The sequence below is a fragment of the Neomonachus schauinslandi genome, chromosome 11 (assembly GCF_002201575.2).
Source record: "Neomonachus schauinslandi chromosome 11, ASM220157v2, whole genome shotgun sequence".
NCBI lineage: Eukaryota > Metazoa > Chordata > Mammalia > Carnivora > Phocidae > Neomonachus > Neomonachus schauinslandi.
The window spans coordinates 12,024,931-12,043,271 of NC_058413.1; the positions used below are offsets into that span (position 1 = coordinate 12,024,931).

The following is an 18,341-nucleotide window of genomic DNA, read 5'->3' on the forward strand; positions in this document are numbered from 1 at the left end:
TGGAAGCTTTCCCTCCTCTTCTAGTTTTTGGAATAGTTTAAGAACAGGGATTAACTCTTCTTTAAATGTTTGGTAGAATTCACCTGCGAGGCCCTCTGGTCCTGGACTTTTGTTTGTTGGGAGTTTTTTGATTACTGATTCAATTTCATTGCTGGTAATGAGTCTGTTCAAATGTTCTATTTCTTCTTGATTCAGTTTTGGGAGGTTCTATGTTTCCAGGAATTTATCCATTTCTTATAGGTTATCCCATTTTTTGGCATTTAGTTTTTCATAATATTCTCTTATAAATCCTCTGTATTTTTTTAAAGTAGGTTCTATGCCCAGTGTGGAGCTCAACATGGGGCCTGAACCCACAACACTGAGATCAAGACCTGAGCTAAGATCGAGTCAGACGCTTAACCAACAGAGCCACCCAGGTGCCCCAGTCCTTTGTATTTCTGTGGTGGTTTTTATTTCTCCTCTTTCATTTCTGATTTTGAGTCCGCACGCTCTTTTTTTTAAATGAGTCTGGCTAAAGGTTTACCAATTTTGTTGATTTATTTTTATTTTTTATTATTTTTATTTATTTATTTTAGAGACAGCATGTGTGCACGCATGCGTGAGCAGGGGAAGGGGCAGAAGGAGAAAAAGAATCTCAAGTAGACATCCCGCTGAGTGCAGAGCCGGAAGCCCAATGCAGGGCTCAATCTCACAACCCTGAGATCATGACCTGAGCCGAAATCATGAGTCAGACGCTTAGCCAACTAAGCCACCCAGATGCCCCTAATTCTGTTGATTTTTCAAAGAACCAGCTCCTGGTTTCATTGATGTGTTGTAATTTTTTTCGGTTTCTATTTTGTCTATTTCTACTCTACTCTTTATTATTTCCTTCCTACTACTGGGTTTGGGTTTTGCTTGTTCTTTTTCTAACTCCTTTAGGTGTAAGATTAGGTTGTTTATTTTAGATTTATACAATACTGTATTGCTATAAACTTCCTAGAAGAAGAGAATCTTAAGGATGAGTTTTCTGAATTGGTTCTGGGATTTCTGGAATTGTTTCTTTGATTAGATTTAAAGGTACTAATAACTCTATTTTCAGTGGTAAAGAGAACACTGAAAGTCTATGGCATGATATGGTAACAGAAATAGGTAAAAAATCACCAATGCATACTCCTGATCAAATACTTATTAAATAAGAAACACGGTTCTAGTTATCATGTATTTGATACCTTAGAGTATTTTAAGCTAATGAACATGAAACTGGCTAACTGCTTCTAACTGCACTGGATGAAGTTGAGAAACATAGGCATGCGCTTAGGGATTCAAATGCCTAGCTCAAGCATCACATAAATGACCTGAAAGTTTCTACACCTGCCCTGAAAGAAATCCCTACCTCCTACAGCTGTACAGCTGAGATTGCTGGAAACCAAACCAAAGTCTCACCAAGGCCAACCTCCGGTGCAGGCACTGCTGAGTGCCATCTGCTAGCTGCAGAGACCAGCAGTAAGTCCCTGATATGGTACCATTCCCTAGGATCATCAGCCAGCTACCTAATGGCAGGTTCATTAAAATGGACCACTTCCATTATGGAAGTGGCAATGTTTTGATCTTAGTTGAATCAACACTTTGGATATGGATTTGCCTTCCCTGCCTACAGTGCTTCTGTAAAAAGTCCATTTGTGGACTTATAGAATGCCTTATCCCAGTCCTGGTTTTCCACACAGCATGTCTTCTGAACAAGGAACTCACTTCTCAGCAAATGAAATGCAGCAATGGACCCAGGTTCATGGAATTCACTGGTCTTACCATGTACCCCACCATCCTAAAGTAGATGGCTTGACAGAATAGTGGAATGACAATAACAAACATTGGTGAGGTTGTGGAGAAACAGAAATCCTCATCTATCACTAGGCAACATAAATGTCACAGCCACTATGGAAAACTCTTTGCCAGTCTCTTTAACATACATTTACCATATACGATCTAGAAATTTCACTCGTAGATATCTACCCGTATATACCCAAAAGAAATAAAAATGTCCATCCACACAAAAGCTTGCCCATGAATATTCACACTATCATTATTCATGATAGCTAAAAAGTGGATTAACTGATAAATGGATAAATCAAATGGAGTATTTCCATACAAAGAAATACCACACAAAGGAATGAAAATATTGACATGTGCCACAACATGAATTAATCTCAAAATTATGCAAAGTGAAAGAAGCCAGACACAAAAACAAAAAACACATATTCTATGGACAAGTCCATTTATAAAATGCCCAGAGAAGGAAAACCTATATGGATAGAATTAGACTTGAAATGGGTGTATTTTATGACATGTAAGTTATGTCTCAATAAAATCATATTAATAATATATGCATCACAGCACTAGTCATAAAAGCCAGTAACTAAAAGCTACCCAAATATCAATCAACAGTAAAATGAATAAATCATACTTTCACAATGGAATACTATGCAACAATGAAAATGAACAATCTCTAACAAACACAACCTAGAGAAACCTCACATAAGGGTGAGCAAAGAAGTCCTACCCAAGAGTACATATTCTGTTATTCAATTTATATAGAATCCAAAAAATGGCAAAACAGATCTGTGCCATTCAAAGTCAGAATGGTGGTTATACTTGGGGGTAGTTGATCTGGTTCTATTTCTTGAGCTGGGTGATGATTACATAACTGAGCTTGCCTTGTGAATATTCACAGCTGTACGTTTATGCTAAGTGTACTTTTGCATATGTATTGTATATCTGAAAAGACTTTCAAAAAGACCACCTGTAATCCTAGAAAAAAAACCTGAGAATTATCAAGTGTCCTTTAATCAGGTAAGGGTTAAACAAATTATAGAATATACCCCATCCATAACAAGAGTAACTAAAAATAGTAAAACGATTTTGAATGAAAGGTGAGACCCAGAGTTTAATACAATCAAATTTTCAAGCACCCAGTGCTTCAAGATATGTTTTCCACAAATTCTAATTTTATGAACCATCCATTAAAGGGGGGGGGGCTATCTTATAATCAATTAAGTTAGGTAGTTACTGCGTATTTTGGTACTTATATTGCCTTTTTTTTTTTTTTAAAGATTTTATTTGTCAGAGATAGAGAGCAAGCATGCACAAGCAGGGGGAGTGGCAGGCAGAGGCAGAGGGAGAAGCAGGCTTCCCGCTGAGCAAGGAGCCCTATGTGGGACCCGATCCCAGGAGTCTGGGATCATGACCTGAGCCAAAGGTAGACACTTAACTGACTGAGCCACCCAGGCGTCCCAGTATTTATATTGCTTATTACTCACAATCAAAATCTCTTAAGAGGTCCTGCAACAAATAAACCAGCACACTGATGACTCCACCACCTACATCTGACTCTAATACTAATTATTCCATGAAACATGTGACACTCACTTTAGTAAACATTAAGATATTATAGTCTCCCTTTTTTAAAAAGGCTTTATTTTGCACAGTTTTAGTTGGAGTTTTGAAAGTGAAAGAAAATTAGTGGATAAAGTAACACTAGAATTACTAATAAACTACACTGAAACAAACTGGCTATACTTCATTACCGTTAAGAGTAGTATTAGTTGAAAACAGAGAACAGAACGAAAACATAAAGCCAAGTTAAAAAGGATACTCCCAGGGATGCCTGGGTGGCTCAGTTGTTAAGCGGCTGCCTTCGACTCAGGTCATGATCCCAGGGTCCTGGGATTGAGCCCCACATCGAGTTCCCTGCTCTGCGGGAAGCCTGCTTCTTCCTTTCCCACTCCCCCTGCTTGTGTTCCCTCTCTCGCTGTGTCTCTGTCAAATGAATAAATAAAATCTCAAAAAAAAAAAAAAAAAAAAAAAAGGACCGTGCCAGGCTCCATCCCTCAAAATTTCTGCTAACACTCTTGGAAGCTCCACTGTGATGATGATAATCCTCTGGCAGTGGTAAACTAAGCTTTCATGTTTCAAGTTTTCCCCTTTTTGCTTCTTCTGTGTGGGATGCTCTTCATCTGGCTATCTATTTGCATATTCAGGTCTCAGCTCAAATGTCACCTTCTCAAAAGAGGTCTTCCCTTGACATCTTAACTTCATCAAACACTGTATCACATTTTAATCAAGTGTTTCATCGCACTGATTTGATTATCAGCACAATCTAGTATCTAGAATGGTGCTGGACACATAGTGGGATGCTCAACAATTATTTGTTTAGTGAATTAATAAACACTATCTTTGCAAATTTCCACTTGTTTTTATATATACCCATCAGGATTAAATAAATATAGCAAGAACAGGGACCACTATTACTTCAGTGTGACGAATGAACATGGCGCTTTGCAACTTAATAATTTTAAAACAACAGCAAGTTGCTTTTTGTGTGTGTGCAAAATTATTTGTTCAAACATGTCAAAGGTTCTTATTTTTGACTGAAGGAAAATATATTTCAAGTCGTTTGGAGTAAATAAGAACAATCCTGAAAACAAAACAAACAATCCTGAAAACATCTTGTCAATATTCATGAAACAGAGAGCTAGTCGTACCTCTAGAAAATATCAAAACCTGTTCAAAGTTTTGAAAAAACCTCAACCTCTGAAACAAGTACAAGTTACTTCAGTTAAAATTCAGCAGACTGAACATGAAAACTCCTGAGTAACAGAACAACTTTCTGAGAAGTGACAAGAAAAAGGAAAAGAATTGAGGTGAATTCTAAATATTACAGAGCACAGAGAAAAGTGACTATCACAGCCTTTATTTCTTTATTTCCTGATCTAGCTGTTAAAATGTATGTAAGAATCAGTTCTTATGTACCTATTTACTACTCGAAGTTGAACAGCTACCGTAATAGATAAACCAAGAGATGAAGATGGGAGTTGGAGAGTATTTTTTCCAAATTTTACAAACAGCTACCTTTTACTGCGTGTTCATTGGATCCAGGTACTGAATTTGCAATAAAAGGCAGAACTTGAATTCAAACCCTGAGCTCTAACTCTAGATCAAGCATTTAACGAGTGAATTAGAGTGGGATTGATTTTGAAACTGAGGTTACCCAGAATGCAGTTGTAATCTCACCACAGCTGCACAACTACCTAACAAGCCAACTTTTCTGGTTTAAGACATCTACACAAAGAGCAATTAATTTATCTCCAACAGGGATTCAAAATTTCCACCACATCCTCCAAGTTCTCCTCAAGGCAACCCAAGTAATACATACTCTTTAGACACGTGAAATACTTTTAGCTTATAAAGGCAGGTTGGGGGTTTTGTCTTTTGTTTTAATAAAAACTGCTCTGGTAACTTGATTGCCACCTGTCTCTACATTTTCATCACATCGTAACATTTCAAAATGATCTCTGAATAAGGAGCATGAGACCTTCCATCCTTGGCAGACATACCGTATTTTTCAAGCAACAGCAGCAACAAAACCAAAAATCTGCTAGACAAATTAGTCATGCAAAGTTTTCTACACAAAAAATTTGCCTAGAACAAATACTTCTGCCTGGTAAACTATGAAATACTAGCCTCAGATTCTAAAATTCAGAGAAAAAAGAAAACTGATCACCGATAGCTAATTATTTACAAAGCAGCCACCAATTCAAGTTACTGGTTCCTAACCACAGTATCATTCTTCTAAGTAGCGTAAAATCCAGGTTTTAAACTTGCCTTATACGTATGTATTTTACATATTCTCAAAGCATTCTTTGTGACGGGAAAAATCTTAATTTTTTATATATAAACACATGCACATATATAATAAATTGGCCAACCCTCAGTTATTAAGTAGATTTCTGTCAGACATAATAAATTAAATATGCTTAGGAGTATATCTATTCAAGTTTTAAAAAGGGTGCTGCATATTAGAATTTAGCATCAAGAAATGTAGCCAGTAACTAGAAAATACAGCATTTTTTATACAAATATATTTTATATGAATAATGAATGAGCAACTGGTCCAGCATATTAGAGGCAATTTTAATAACCCAACCTGCAAAGCCGGAATGAAATCTTTTTAAAGAAGTGTTTAAAAAGAAAAAGGTGGACATTAGCTTTCCTTCATAATCCTGATAAGCAGAAGACCACCTTTAATACATATATTTGTTTTGGTAACACTCTTTAAAGAGAAACAACCAAATGATCCCATTTAATTATTCACCAGGCTGAAATCTTAGAACATTTTTCTTTCCGCATTCTCCAAACTGCATTTATAATTTGAGCCTCTACCAGTACCAAGATTTTGTCTACACTTTACTCTGTATTGTGTATCATTCCTCTCCTTGTTACTTTGCTAAAAACGCAAATAGCTAAAAACAAATTGTAATAAATTAACGTTAAATAATCTGATTTCCCATCATTAGGTTTCCAGATAATGCCAAAATGTTTCACCAGCCCAAACCTATTAGCCAAACAGGTTCTAACTACGCCAATTATTTTTTTTTTTACTAAATGAAGGTCACTTTTAAATGGGAATGATTTGAATTATCAGGCTGAAGCTTATTCTATTTCCTATCAGATCATAAAGTAATCAGTGTTAACATACATGACAGATTAAGAATGACCAAGTCTTACCTTTGTCAGTTGTCACTTTGTCTACACATCTGAAAGAAATGAGAACCAAATATTAAATAAACAATCTTGCATACTTTCCTAAAACACAGATATTTATCTCTTTCAGGTTCATCTTCAGAGTGATGCAGAAAGCCTCTAGAGTAGTGTGGTCAATAGAACTTTCCGCAGTGATGAAAATATTCTATATCTGCTGTCCAATATGATAGTCATGTGTTGCTACTGAGTGCTTGAAATAGCTTGTTTGTAATTTAGGAAGTGAATTTTTAATTTTAATTAATGTAAATTTAAATAGATACCATGCAGCTATCATATCTGACAGCATACAACTAAAGTATCATTCAAAAAGTTTTTAACTGTAAAAAAAAAATTAATACAAAGAAAATATTACTGATTTTGTTATATTAAGTGGTTATATAAGAAAATGTCCTTGTTTTACCGAATGCAGTAACTAGGGGTGAAATAATGTTTGAGATTTCCTCTAAAATACTTCAGCAAAAAATAAATAAATAAAAATAAATTTAAAAAAATAAAAAGAGGCACAGGGAGATAAAGGTAATAAGCATGACAAAATCTTGATAACTGCTAAATCTAGTGGTAAATATTGGGCATTTCACTGTACTATTTTTTGTACTCTGTGTATACTTGACAATTTTCATAATAAAAATTTAATGAACCTAACAGAAAACCCCAAATTATTATTTGGTATACCCAAGTCAAAATCTATTTCTATAAAGGCAACAGACTGGACCTCAGAAATTGATATAACTTGTACTTTACAAATTAGCAACAGTGAAGAGTCTAATGTGTTATAAACTGTTAAAAAATGTTGTCATGTTTTTAATTTGGTAACATTTCTTTCATTCCTAACTGTTAAGCACAGTGTAACGAACCTCTAAGCTGGAGCCATTACCCAACTTCAAAACTCCACCGGTCTCGGATCTTTACTATAAAGATGTTACATGGTATCTCTGAGCTACTCCAAAGTTCTTTTGTTTTTGTTTTTTTGAAAGTAAACCTGATGTAAGTGAGGACTGTTATGTCACAAAGAATATCCAAACAGAGAAACAATGTAATACAAATTCTGTTCTCTTTAGAAAGAATAGCTGTCATTTTCTCATCCCACTTTTTAAAAAGCTGGGTATTACTTTATTTTAAATTATACCATCAATGTCCCAATTAATAATTAACACAAAACAAGTCTAAAGAGAAATACAGATGTAATACCTAAATTTTGAAACATTACACAATAAACTTCCCTCCAAAAACCTTTTGGAATGGGAAGATGTTTCTATTACCATACTGATTGCCCTGGGAGGAAAACTCAGAATTTTAAACTTATACAACTGTAACTTTCTTCAAAGAGCCACAAAAGCTGTTTCAATTCAGAATATTACTGCCTTTTCATTCTCACTATCCAGGACATTCACCTTTTCCTTACAAAAGGATATAGCAAGAAAGTGTCACCTGAAGCTTTATTACTATTTTACCTTAAGAAGAAAATAAAGCAAAAATTGAGTTCCATATCCCAGAAAATAGTGCAATATTTGTTTCCTTCATTTGGAATCCAGCTGAACCTATAGGAGTATCTCTAAGAATATGCAGTTTTAACCAATAGGGTTACTCAATAGCTAAATTAAAGTTTAAAAAAGTATTTTTTGAAGTTTTATATGAAATGCATTGGATATGAAATGCAGAGGACTTATTATCATGGTAGAATGAAAAGAAGCCTTTTTGCAATTTAAACTAGTCTTAAACAATTAGTTTCTGTATTAATAGAAAGCATGGGTGTTTTAACTTTCTGAATCAGAAAAAAAACTGGTACTATATACATTTAAAATTAGACATGTATATAAACATCTATATTTAAAATATAAGAATCTGAACTCTGGAGTTTATGGACCAAAATACAGCAAATGATGAGCCTAATTCTTTTTTTTTTTTAAGATTTTTTTTTTTTTTTTTGTGAGAAAGAGAATGAGAGACAGAGAGCATGAGAGGGAGGAGGGTCAGAGGGAGAAGCAGACTCTCTGCTGAGCAGGGAGCCTGATGTGGGACTCGATCCCGGGACTCCAGGATCATGACCTGAGCCGAAGGCAGTCGCTTAACCAACTGAGCCACCCAGGCGCCCGATGAGCCTAATTCTTAAGTAGTACTGATAGATATAACCTTTCTTCAAATTTGGTTTCTTTCCTTATAATTGGCTTTAAGTTTTATTTTAAAATGATTTTAGCATTTAACTTTATGCCTTTCTCTTGAGCAAATTGCACTAAAAAATTACTTCCTTTCACAAGGATTTCCTGCTCTTTTCATTAACTTCTGAAAGTTTCAATGCAAATGAAAATGTTGTTATAAACATAAATGTGTATAAAAACTGTAACCTAATTATCATTTATACACATTTATGTTTGTAACAAATCATAAATTACCAGTTATAGATAAAGACACAGATTTAAAGAGCTTAAGTGACTTGCCTGGGGTCAGTTACTGAGTAGTAGAAAGCTGAGACCAGAAACTTTGACTATACAGTCCAATGCTTTTTCCACTGCACTACTTTGCCTTCTAGCAGAAAGAGGTTTCAATCAATCCAAATCTCTGTATTTATTGAGCTTTTAAACTACTGTACATTTTGCTGTCTCTTCACTCAAGAGAAACAAATGTAGGTGAAACAGCTATTACTGAGAATTTATAGGAGAAAATGGTGGGATATGGTAAAAGAACCTGAATAGAACAAGTAATTAAGAGATAAATCTCTTACTTCCTTTTTAAAAAGGGTCACATGTTGTTAGGAATATAGAGAAGGTCAGAAGGTACTTGACCAGGATTCAGTAAACTGATACTCAAAATCTCATGAAATGTCTTAAAGTATTAAATTTCTTACTTAATTTTAAAGTTTATCACTCTGAAAATCTGTAAACCATGTGTACATTTGACAAACCTCCACTAATCAATGCATCTTCCCCTCACTGCAAGGTCCTTGAAGACTAGGGCCAGGTCTCATTTACCTTTATAAAACCTATTACTGTGCTGATGACAGCACAGTACCAGGCCCAGTTACTGCTCAATCATGATTTCCAGGGCATGCAGTAAATTAAAAATGTGTAACAAATAAATTATCACTGAAAATTTATTTTAACAATCTGATCAAAACTGCGTAACTTAAAATACATAATAAAGAGACAGTTCTGAGGCTAAGAGAAGGCAAAGGAACACTACTATCTTTCATGACATTGGATGTGAGAGGGAGGGACACTAAGAATTAAGACTATATTTCTCTCCCCACAGGGAACAACATGGAGAAAAAATTGAAGGGATTTAATTAAGTCATCTTCATCCAAGTTCAACTGTTTTAACATTTATACTGTAGAAATAAAAAGACTCGTAAGTACTTTTTTGCCAAGAGTTAATGAAAAAAAACAAAACAAAACATGAAGTGGAAAAAACTACTGCACTAGGTGTCATTATCTTAAGATATCATTTCTGTAAGTAGAACTGGTAGAACAGTGGGAGGGAAACGTGGTAAGGAAATCTAGGTATATTTAACTCTCAAATGGGTAAGTGAGGATGAAAGGGCATTTAAAAATATATTAAGTTATTAACCTTCCCAGGTATGGCAATAGAAATAAATTTAAAAAAATTCCAATTCTGCAGAGTTTACATGAAAATCACTACACACCACTTATACCTCTATCATTCCATTACCACTCAAAACAGTAATTTTTAACAAATATTGTATGTACTATGTACCAGGCTTTGTTAAGTTCTTCACATGCTATACTTAATTCTCATTAATTCATCTCATAAGGATTAACATTATTTCCTACAGATAATGAAACTAAGGCATATGCAGTTTAACAAATTTGTTCAAGGAATTTAATCCAAGTAAGGGTAATGACAGCTCTTTTCAAATTGGTGAGATGAAATACAGAATCTTAAAATTTTTGTGACTGAAATTCATCTATAGCAATTAGAATCCTAATTGCAGCCAAGTGATTTGTAAGTACAGATCTTTGTTGTCCACAGACCTGTTGTCACACAATAAATTCTCTAAATTATATTAACTTCAATAACATTCAAAAATTTGAAGCACATCATTCAAAAATTTGAAGCACATCTAATACCGCAATAAAGCTTTGAATTTTCTCTGAGAAGCTTCTAAGGCAAGCAAGTCACAGACTTAATTCTTAACTTTGGAACAGGTGTGTTTCAAGTTTTAAATTTGGTATAAGCCAAATCTTGCCATAATCTCTACGGGAGGGGACCCTTAAAACTGTGATTCCCCCAATCCAACTTCTCCTTTTATCAATTTTTTTCACTTGAAAGTCAAAAGACACAAACGATGTTTTCAGTAACGAATTCAATGACTAATATGATTAATTTCTACAATTTACAAACACATGCACTTCAGTATTTTCAACACAGGAACATTTTAATACTAACAACTTAAAATATGTATGTTCCTAGTCCCTCCATTATCTCTAGGTAATAAAGTAATTCCTTTCAGAGTACCCTAAATTTTAAGAACGAAGTTCCTACATTAAAACATAAGCACAAGCAGACAAGCAAAAACTAAAAAAACAAAAAAACACTAAAAAAAATACCCAGCTAATTTTGTTGTATGAAAGACTACACTTAAAATTGGCAGAGCTACGTTTTACCCTACTAAGTAGCAGATTTCTAAAACAGGTGAAACGTGATGTGAAAATTTAGCAGAGCGGAAAAAGCTTTATGAAGCTACTAGTACAACTAGCCCTTGAGCTAATTAATGGGGGTGGGAGGGAGACACACACTTTTGAAGGCTAAGATTGTGCTGTTGATTTCCTAATGGGGATGTGATGTAATACTGGAGAGCCGCCGTACGAGGGGAAGGGACAGGCTGACAAAGGGAGTGCAGATGCCAGAGTGCGGGCGAAGCCTGCGGCGGCAGGGAAGAATAAGGTCACAAGGAGCAAAAGAGGTGTATCCCACAAAGGACGACTTCAGGGAGAGGGGAAGTGGCCCCACAGACAGAGGACACGGGGGGAGGGCCAAAGAGCAGCGATAAAACAGCGAGCAGGGGAGCGGCGTGACATCTGGCGTGCGAGCCGGCAGGGGGCAGAGCAGGCAGGATGTCACGTGGAGTGGGCGCTACGGGAGCCGAGAGGGTTGCGTGCGGACAGAGGGGGGTCTTTCCCACCGCCTGAAAGACTGCGTTACTCACAGGAGTCGCGGACTCTTCTTGCCCTGAGCTGGAGACGGGGGCTTCGCGGCCTGGGACTGCTGCCCTGGGGCGTCGGGAGGCCTGGCGCTGGGGCTGCTCCTCCGCCGGCGGGGATACTCGGCCTTCCTCCGGCGAGACACAGCGGCGGCGGCGGCGGCCGCAGCGGCCCGGCCCCGGTCCCGACCTCCCCTCAGCACGCGGCTGCTAGTGGTCCCCGCAGGCGCCGCCGCCGCCGCCGCCTCAGGGGGCTGTTGTTGGGGCTCCTCTGGAGCCGCCTTGGCCGCCGCCGCCTCTCCCCCTTCCTGGTCCTGCTGCTCCGGGGGTCTCGGCTCTTCCGTCTCCCCCGGCATCGGGGCTCGTCCGTCCCCCACCCCCTCGTCCCAGGAGGCGGAGGCGGCGGCGGCCGCGGCGCTGCTCCCCCCGCCCCCCCCCCCCCCCGCGGCGGCCGCCTCAATCTCACTCTGCGCTCCTCTTTCCCCCCCCCCCCTCTGCCCGGCTCCGAGGGCACCCCCCCCGCCCCCTGCCACTCAAGGCCCGCGACGGCTGGCGGCGCGCGCGCGCCCGCCACAGACGTTCAGCGGACCAATCAGAGAGGAGGGACGGCTTCTTCGCCCTGCCCCTCGTGGTCTCTCACGCAGCGACGTCCTGGATTCCTTCCCCCACCCCTTACTTCAACCAATCAGGAAACGGCTCTAAGGGAGCGCGCGAGGTTTCCTTCCCCGCGCACCCGTTCTCACCGTTAAACGGCTGCGTCTCGCGACAATCCTAAAGTGACCTTCCTCCACCCCCACCCCCCGCGCCACGAGCTCAATGCGCGCTAGGAGCAGTGGGAGGAGCAGGTCCCGCGAGGAGATTGGTGGGAGGAAAACGCACCTTTTTCCCCGCCTCGCGCGCACCCTGGACTGGCTGCGCGCGCACCTGCCTCCCTAAGGAGCCTCTAATGCCACAGGGCTCTTTCTATCCTTCTTCCTTAAGCCGCGGAAGTAGCCTTGGCGTTCTTCTGCCTCCACCCCGATCCCACTTTCCTGTCTGTGGCCTTTCTGTCCCCAGCGCCGCCAGGTCTTGCGGGAAGAAGGGGGAAATTTTTTGAGTTGTCGCTTCTCCTTTAAGAAAAAAAACCCCGTCGACTGCCGGATGAAAGTCTCTGAAAAAATGGCGGCGGTAGAACAGAGGCGGGGTCGTGAGGGCAAGGAGGGCCCTCCTCTTGGCGCACGCGCAGGGTTAACTTGTCAAAAGGCATCTTGGGAGATGAAGTCCTAAATATCCTAAGCTTTAGGAAAAAAAGATGAGAAACCAGAGGCAGAGAGGATGCTGGGAGGTTTTCGACTGATGCACGGCGGGAAAGGTAGTTTACTCTTTCTGCGGTCAGCGTTTGCTCTTTCAGGGAGGTAGTATTTCCGGGTTAGGCCGCGACGCCCGCACAGATCTGAGCGGAAATGGCGAGCTAGTTGCTGGTGGGGATAGCTTGGGGTGGTTTTCCTGACTTTTTAAGTTGGTGTTGGCGAAACATTTCTTGGGTGGCCACGTTAGTAGCCCTTAGTTTGGATTGGTTACTTCGCACCTCCTAGCATTCATGCCTGCAGTATTCGCCTCGTCATCCTGTGTGTGACTCAGTAACCTGTGATCTCCCGGAGGTCAGGGACTGAATCTGGATCCGTCGGGTGTTCGGGGCGTAGCACAATTCTCACCACTCATTTGGTTCTTAATAAAAGTCTGGAAAGAATTGTAGAGTTGCTATTCTACTAGATATTTTCGGTGCCAAGGAGCTGGCGTCGGCTGCTTAACTTGGCTGTGGTCCCTGGGCTGCAGGGAAGGGGGAAGGGTTGTTAGTGTGATTCTGTGACCTACTCACAGAAACCGAAGGCCTCCTTTGTGCTCCCTGCCTCGAAGCCACTTGGCTTCTGTGGTTTTGAATGTTTCTGCTGCACAGGAAGCACAGTCAGAATAGCAGTTTTGTCAAAAACTACTTTTCTGCCCACTAGCGCGTGCAACTAAATTATTCTAATGCGTCAAATGGGAGTTTCCATTTGTTTTCCAAGCTGCATTCAGTGACAGCAGTGGGCCTCCAGCATTCCTTCCTTTCTTCCTTTCATGCACTATAATCAAGGAGAAATTTGAAAGAACGGTTCTTACCCCTGGAAAATAAAGCTTCTGGGGTTAACCCCCCGTGTGTCCCCACCCTCCCCTCCCCCCCCCAAAGCGGATGGAAACAAGATCTAGGGATCCAATTATAAATTTCACATTAATCATTCATTTAACCTACAGAGAGAGTCTAATATTTGCAAGCCAAATGCTGAAGTGCATTTTTCCTCTCGGTGTTTTGGCTCAGTTACCACCATAGATTAGGCAAATGTTTTATATTCGCTATCAAATGTTCTGCACTTTCATAGGACTAGTGGCATTTCAGTTGTAAAAACTATGGATTAGTGTGGATGGGAATTTTTTCAAACCCATTTGGACTTTTGGAACAGACTTTTGGAACAGCACTGACATCCAATGGCTGCTCAAAGTAATGCAGAGTGGGAATCTCCTTTTTATTAAAGAAAAAAAAAAAGCTTAGCATCACAATGGAATGGGAGAATGAATGATTCCTTTACATCACCCTAAAAAAAGACCACGTATTGCAGAGGAAAGATCACAGGGATTGAAACTAAATCTGGATGATAGTAAATAGTAAAGCTACCTATAATTCTGTTATCTTTAGCAAGTGACTATTCCTTGAATCTATTTCACCACTGGTAAAAATGGAGATAATATTACATTTCACAGAGCCATAATTACAGTTCTTTACATACTGCTTTCTCATAGTAGGCCTTTTGTAAATGTTTTATTTAATTCAAGGTGAATAAAATCACAGTGGTAGAAAAGGTGAAAGTTAATCTCAGAGTCCCTTTTCAGAGAAACTGCTATTAGGCAACATAACTAGGCAGAAATTGTGCTTCCCTGAGGCATCTGCAGCTTAACACCTTGTGTCTTGTCTTCCAGTTTCATTCTTCATAATCACTATAGTTGTTTGTGTTTTGGACCACAGAAATAACCAATAGCCCTGAAAATCCAAATGTGACTGCTACTCAGCCCTGCTTTTAATGGATTTACAGTCTATTCAGGAAAGGAGGTAAGCATAATTTCTGGATCATTAAGTAAATAGTGACAGCAAAATGAATTGGGTGCTGGTTAACTCTGATGGAAATTTTATGAAGGCAACCACTTCCATGGTCATCAGCTTTCACACACACACACACATTCACACACATACAGTAGGTTTTCTGATGCACAGTCACAGTGGGATACCCACACTGGGGAAAAACACAAGTGCAAATCTGCCATCCCATGAATTCAAGATGACTCCTGGCGCATAGTAGGTGCCCAATTTTTTAAAGTTAATTTTGAATCTTTCTCACCTTCACCAATGCAGTAACAGAACTCAAATCCTACTACCCACCTTTCTATGTCCCATTTTCAAAACTAACTTATCGAAATGAAAGAAAGAAAGAGAGAAAGAAAGAAAGGAAAAAAAAGAAACTCACCAAATCAAAAGAGAGGAAGTGCTAAGCAAATACAGGAACCAAAAAGGGTTATAGAGGCTGCTTCACGCTGTCTCATTTAGTTCCTTTGCGGTCCTCTTCTTCAGCACATGCCAAAGCAGTTCCTCACAACCTCTGGGACCAGAGCATCTTGGGTGTGTGACAATGGAAGAGTTGGGTGAGTGAGGACCTTCTTGGAGGAGAAACTCTGAGGGAATGAAGACTTGGCTGCCATCTCTGTGGTGGGGTGTACTTCTAGCCAGAGGGAGGGTGGTGCTGGAAGATTTTGTTTCCACTTCTCTCATGACCTCAGCCCAACCAAGAGTGAAGCATGAGGAACTATGATTGTTTTGGGGAACTATAGGTTCAATCTTTTCAGTGGCACAAATAGGCTGAGAGTTTGGTGCTCACCAGAGTAAACTATGCACAAATACTTTTGGACCAAATTGTGATTGAGATTGTCATTTTATTATGATTATTTGCCTCTTGGGGGCTGTTGCAGGTCATAGGGTGGTCACACAGTTGGCACCTACAGATTTGTGATTTAGGAAGAAAAAAAAAAGAAGGGAGAGGAGAAGAAATGGAATAGAAGAACAAGAATGAGGCATCTGTAAACGTTGGACAAAGGCCAGGGTAGTTTCATTTGTTCCATGGTTTAGTATTAAATCAAGGAGAATTAGTGCTAAAACTCCAATGATTCTGTTGCTAAGCTTTTTATTCATAGGAATTCTGAAGGAACAGATTACTGTGGCCTGCAAATATGATACTCTTTCCATTTCAAACAATTAAAACCAGCAGTGAAACAATTGGCCACATTGCTCAGACAGATCCCTGATTTCCAATCTTTGGAGTAATGGAAGGTTTGTCATTCTTGGGATTCATTCCTTATCCTTTGCTGACTTTTGTTGCTGGCATCCTTACTAACACTGAGTCACTAACCTTTTACTCAATTCCCAAGCTGTATTAATTCCACAATGTTCTGGGTTTTTGTATGTTTGGGGTATGTCAAAAGTGTGAACAAAAACGAAAAACATATTTTGCATATTGTCTTTGTGTTGTTGTTAATTGTTTGGAGTGTAATTTGAGGGCTAGAGGAGCAGAGAAAGGAAGATAGGCAAATTACAGGAGGGAAGAGATGTTAATGAAGAGGGAAAGGTGTTATTTAATAAATATTGAACTGTTTTGGAGGCAAAGTCTATTTTAATGCTTGGGGTAGAATGTGTTTTAGACTTGGAGTAGAATCCAGATTCTTACTCTGTGTCAGAGTTGGGGAAGTTCACATTTCTGCCTGAGTTCAAAGTCCAGTGCTCTAGAATCTAGCCCTTCTTTCTTATTTTAGCAATACCTAATGGCTTTCATGCAGGTCATTCAAAAGGGAAGTAATACGTATTTAGTGACTTAAACTAAAACTTGACATTTTTGCATATATTAATCATGTTAGTGTCTGAAGCAACTCTCTAAAATAAGTATTGTCCACTTTTTTTTTTTCCAATGAGATAACTAAGAAAAAAAATAAATGTGTTCAGTATCACTCTCAGGAGCCCCTGACACCAAAACTGATTAAGCTACAAGGCAATCTCCTATTTTAGCAGTGCGTTGGCTCAGGTGTTCCAAACAATAGAACGACCCAGATAATTAAAAAATTAAAAATTAGATTTGCACAGTTTTGCACTACTTGAGCAGGATGAGTGGTAGAGAAATCTGGTCCAGAAATGTAGGAAGTACCAAGCTGTCTGGAAGGTAACATTCATATAATCTATCTGGGTGGCTAAACCTCACCCAGTAACTACCCAAAAGACTTAAGGTGGGTCTTTCTTCCCTGCTGCAGAGAAATAGGGTGCAAGACAGGTCAGCAAAGGCAGGCGGATATTTCCTTTTTGCAGTACTTCCTCCAACGTTGATGGTTTGTTTCCACCCAGCAGATTTTACCTAAACCTTCATTACTCGGGGATGCTAGATAAAGGAGAACCAGGAGCAGACTCTGGCTCTGAATGAAATCATTCCAATCCAGTGAGATCCCCCAAGAGACCTCACTTTATTCCTTTCATGTTACTGTTGACATTATCGGATTTCTGCAGATGAAGGGCTTAGGGAAGGACTACAAAGTTTTCCGTATAATATTTCCCCCCACCCGTTATAATCCCACATTTGTCATACTGAAATTAGTCATCTGCAAATTACGGAATTTGGCAGAAGGCAAGATAATCTTGGGTGTTGGTGTTATGTGCACTCCTAGGAAACAGGAAGAGAAAGGCCTGTTAACTCATGACCCAGAGGGTAGAGTTTCACTAACTTTGGTTCACTGGTGCTTCTGAGGGTAACCTTCTCCTCTTAGAGATATGGTTTGCTTCTCTTACAGGGGGTCTCCCCTCTCCCCTAATCTTTACTGTAAATGTCTTTTTATTTTGAATACAAGAAGATCCATGATTTCTGATTGGAGCAAAGCTTAGAAAATAGAAAAGGGCTATATCTTAATAGAGGGGTACAGAACAAAAATTGGGAACCCAGAAGTTTGGCATTCAATCTAGCTAGTAAAGTTATGAGAAAACAAGTTTTTCTTTCTCTTTCTACATTAGTTTTCTCTTTTTAAAAACCTTTTATTATGAGGAATTTTAAAATATACAAAAGTAAAGAAAATAGTTTAATGAAGTCTAGTATACCCATCAACCAGCTTAAACAGTCATCAACTCTTGGCCAATCTTATTTCATTAATACACCCACCCATTCCTTTCACTCCTGGATTATTTTAAAGCAATATCAGATAATGTCATGTTCATTGGTGAATATTTCCCTATATCCCTTCATCTGCAGAAATCAAATAATGTCAAATAATAGAATCCACTGTTTTGCAAACTTAAAAATCATGACCTGTGGTAAAAAAATCCACTTAGAGATCCACTAATGGGTCTCAGCCCACAATTTGAAAAAATTTGTAATAGAATTGCTTCATTATGTAGATGAGGAAATGGCTTCAGAGAAGAGCATATCATGCCAGGATGATCCTGAGAATCCACATGAAGATGGGGACTGGAATTTTTGACATGAAGTTAGTGCAGGAGCTGGGATCAGATAGCCCAGGA

At 39.1% G+C, this 18,341-nt stretch overlaps 2 protein-coding genes across 3 annotated transcripts in view; one reads left to right on the top strand and one right to left on the bottom strand.

The window, feature by feature from the left end:
- ZFP91 (ZFP91 zinc finger protein, atypical E3 ubiquitin ligase) overlaps positions 1-12,159 on the bottom strand; it is a 42,753-nt gene extending 30,594 nt beyond the window's left edge. For both annotated transcript variants that reach the window (XM_021685452.2, XM_021685451.2), the window contains exons 1-2: positions 11,738-12,159; positions 6,541-6,569 (exon numbers count right to left, since the gene is read on the bottom strand). In XM_021685452.2, coding sequence (XP_021541127.1) covers positions 6,541-6,569; positions 11,738-12,087 — 379 coding nt within the window. In that variant the 5' untranslated portion in view covers positions 12,088-12,159. The remainder of the gene's footprint in view (positions 1-6,540; positions 6,570-11,737) is intronic.
- A 3,199-nt stretch (positions 12,160-15,358) lies between these two features.
- The window catches only part of LPXN (leupaxin), a 41,697-nt gene continuing 38,714 nt past the window's right edge, over positions 15,359-18,341 (top strand). The window contains exon 1 of the mRNA XM_021684867.2: positions 15,359-15,439. Coding sequence (XP_021540542.1) covers positions 15,427-15,439 — 13 coding nt within the window. The 5' untranslated portion in view covers positions 15,359-15,426. The remainder of the gene's footprint in view (positions 15,440-18,341) is intronic.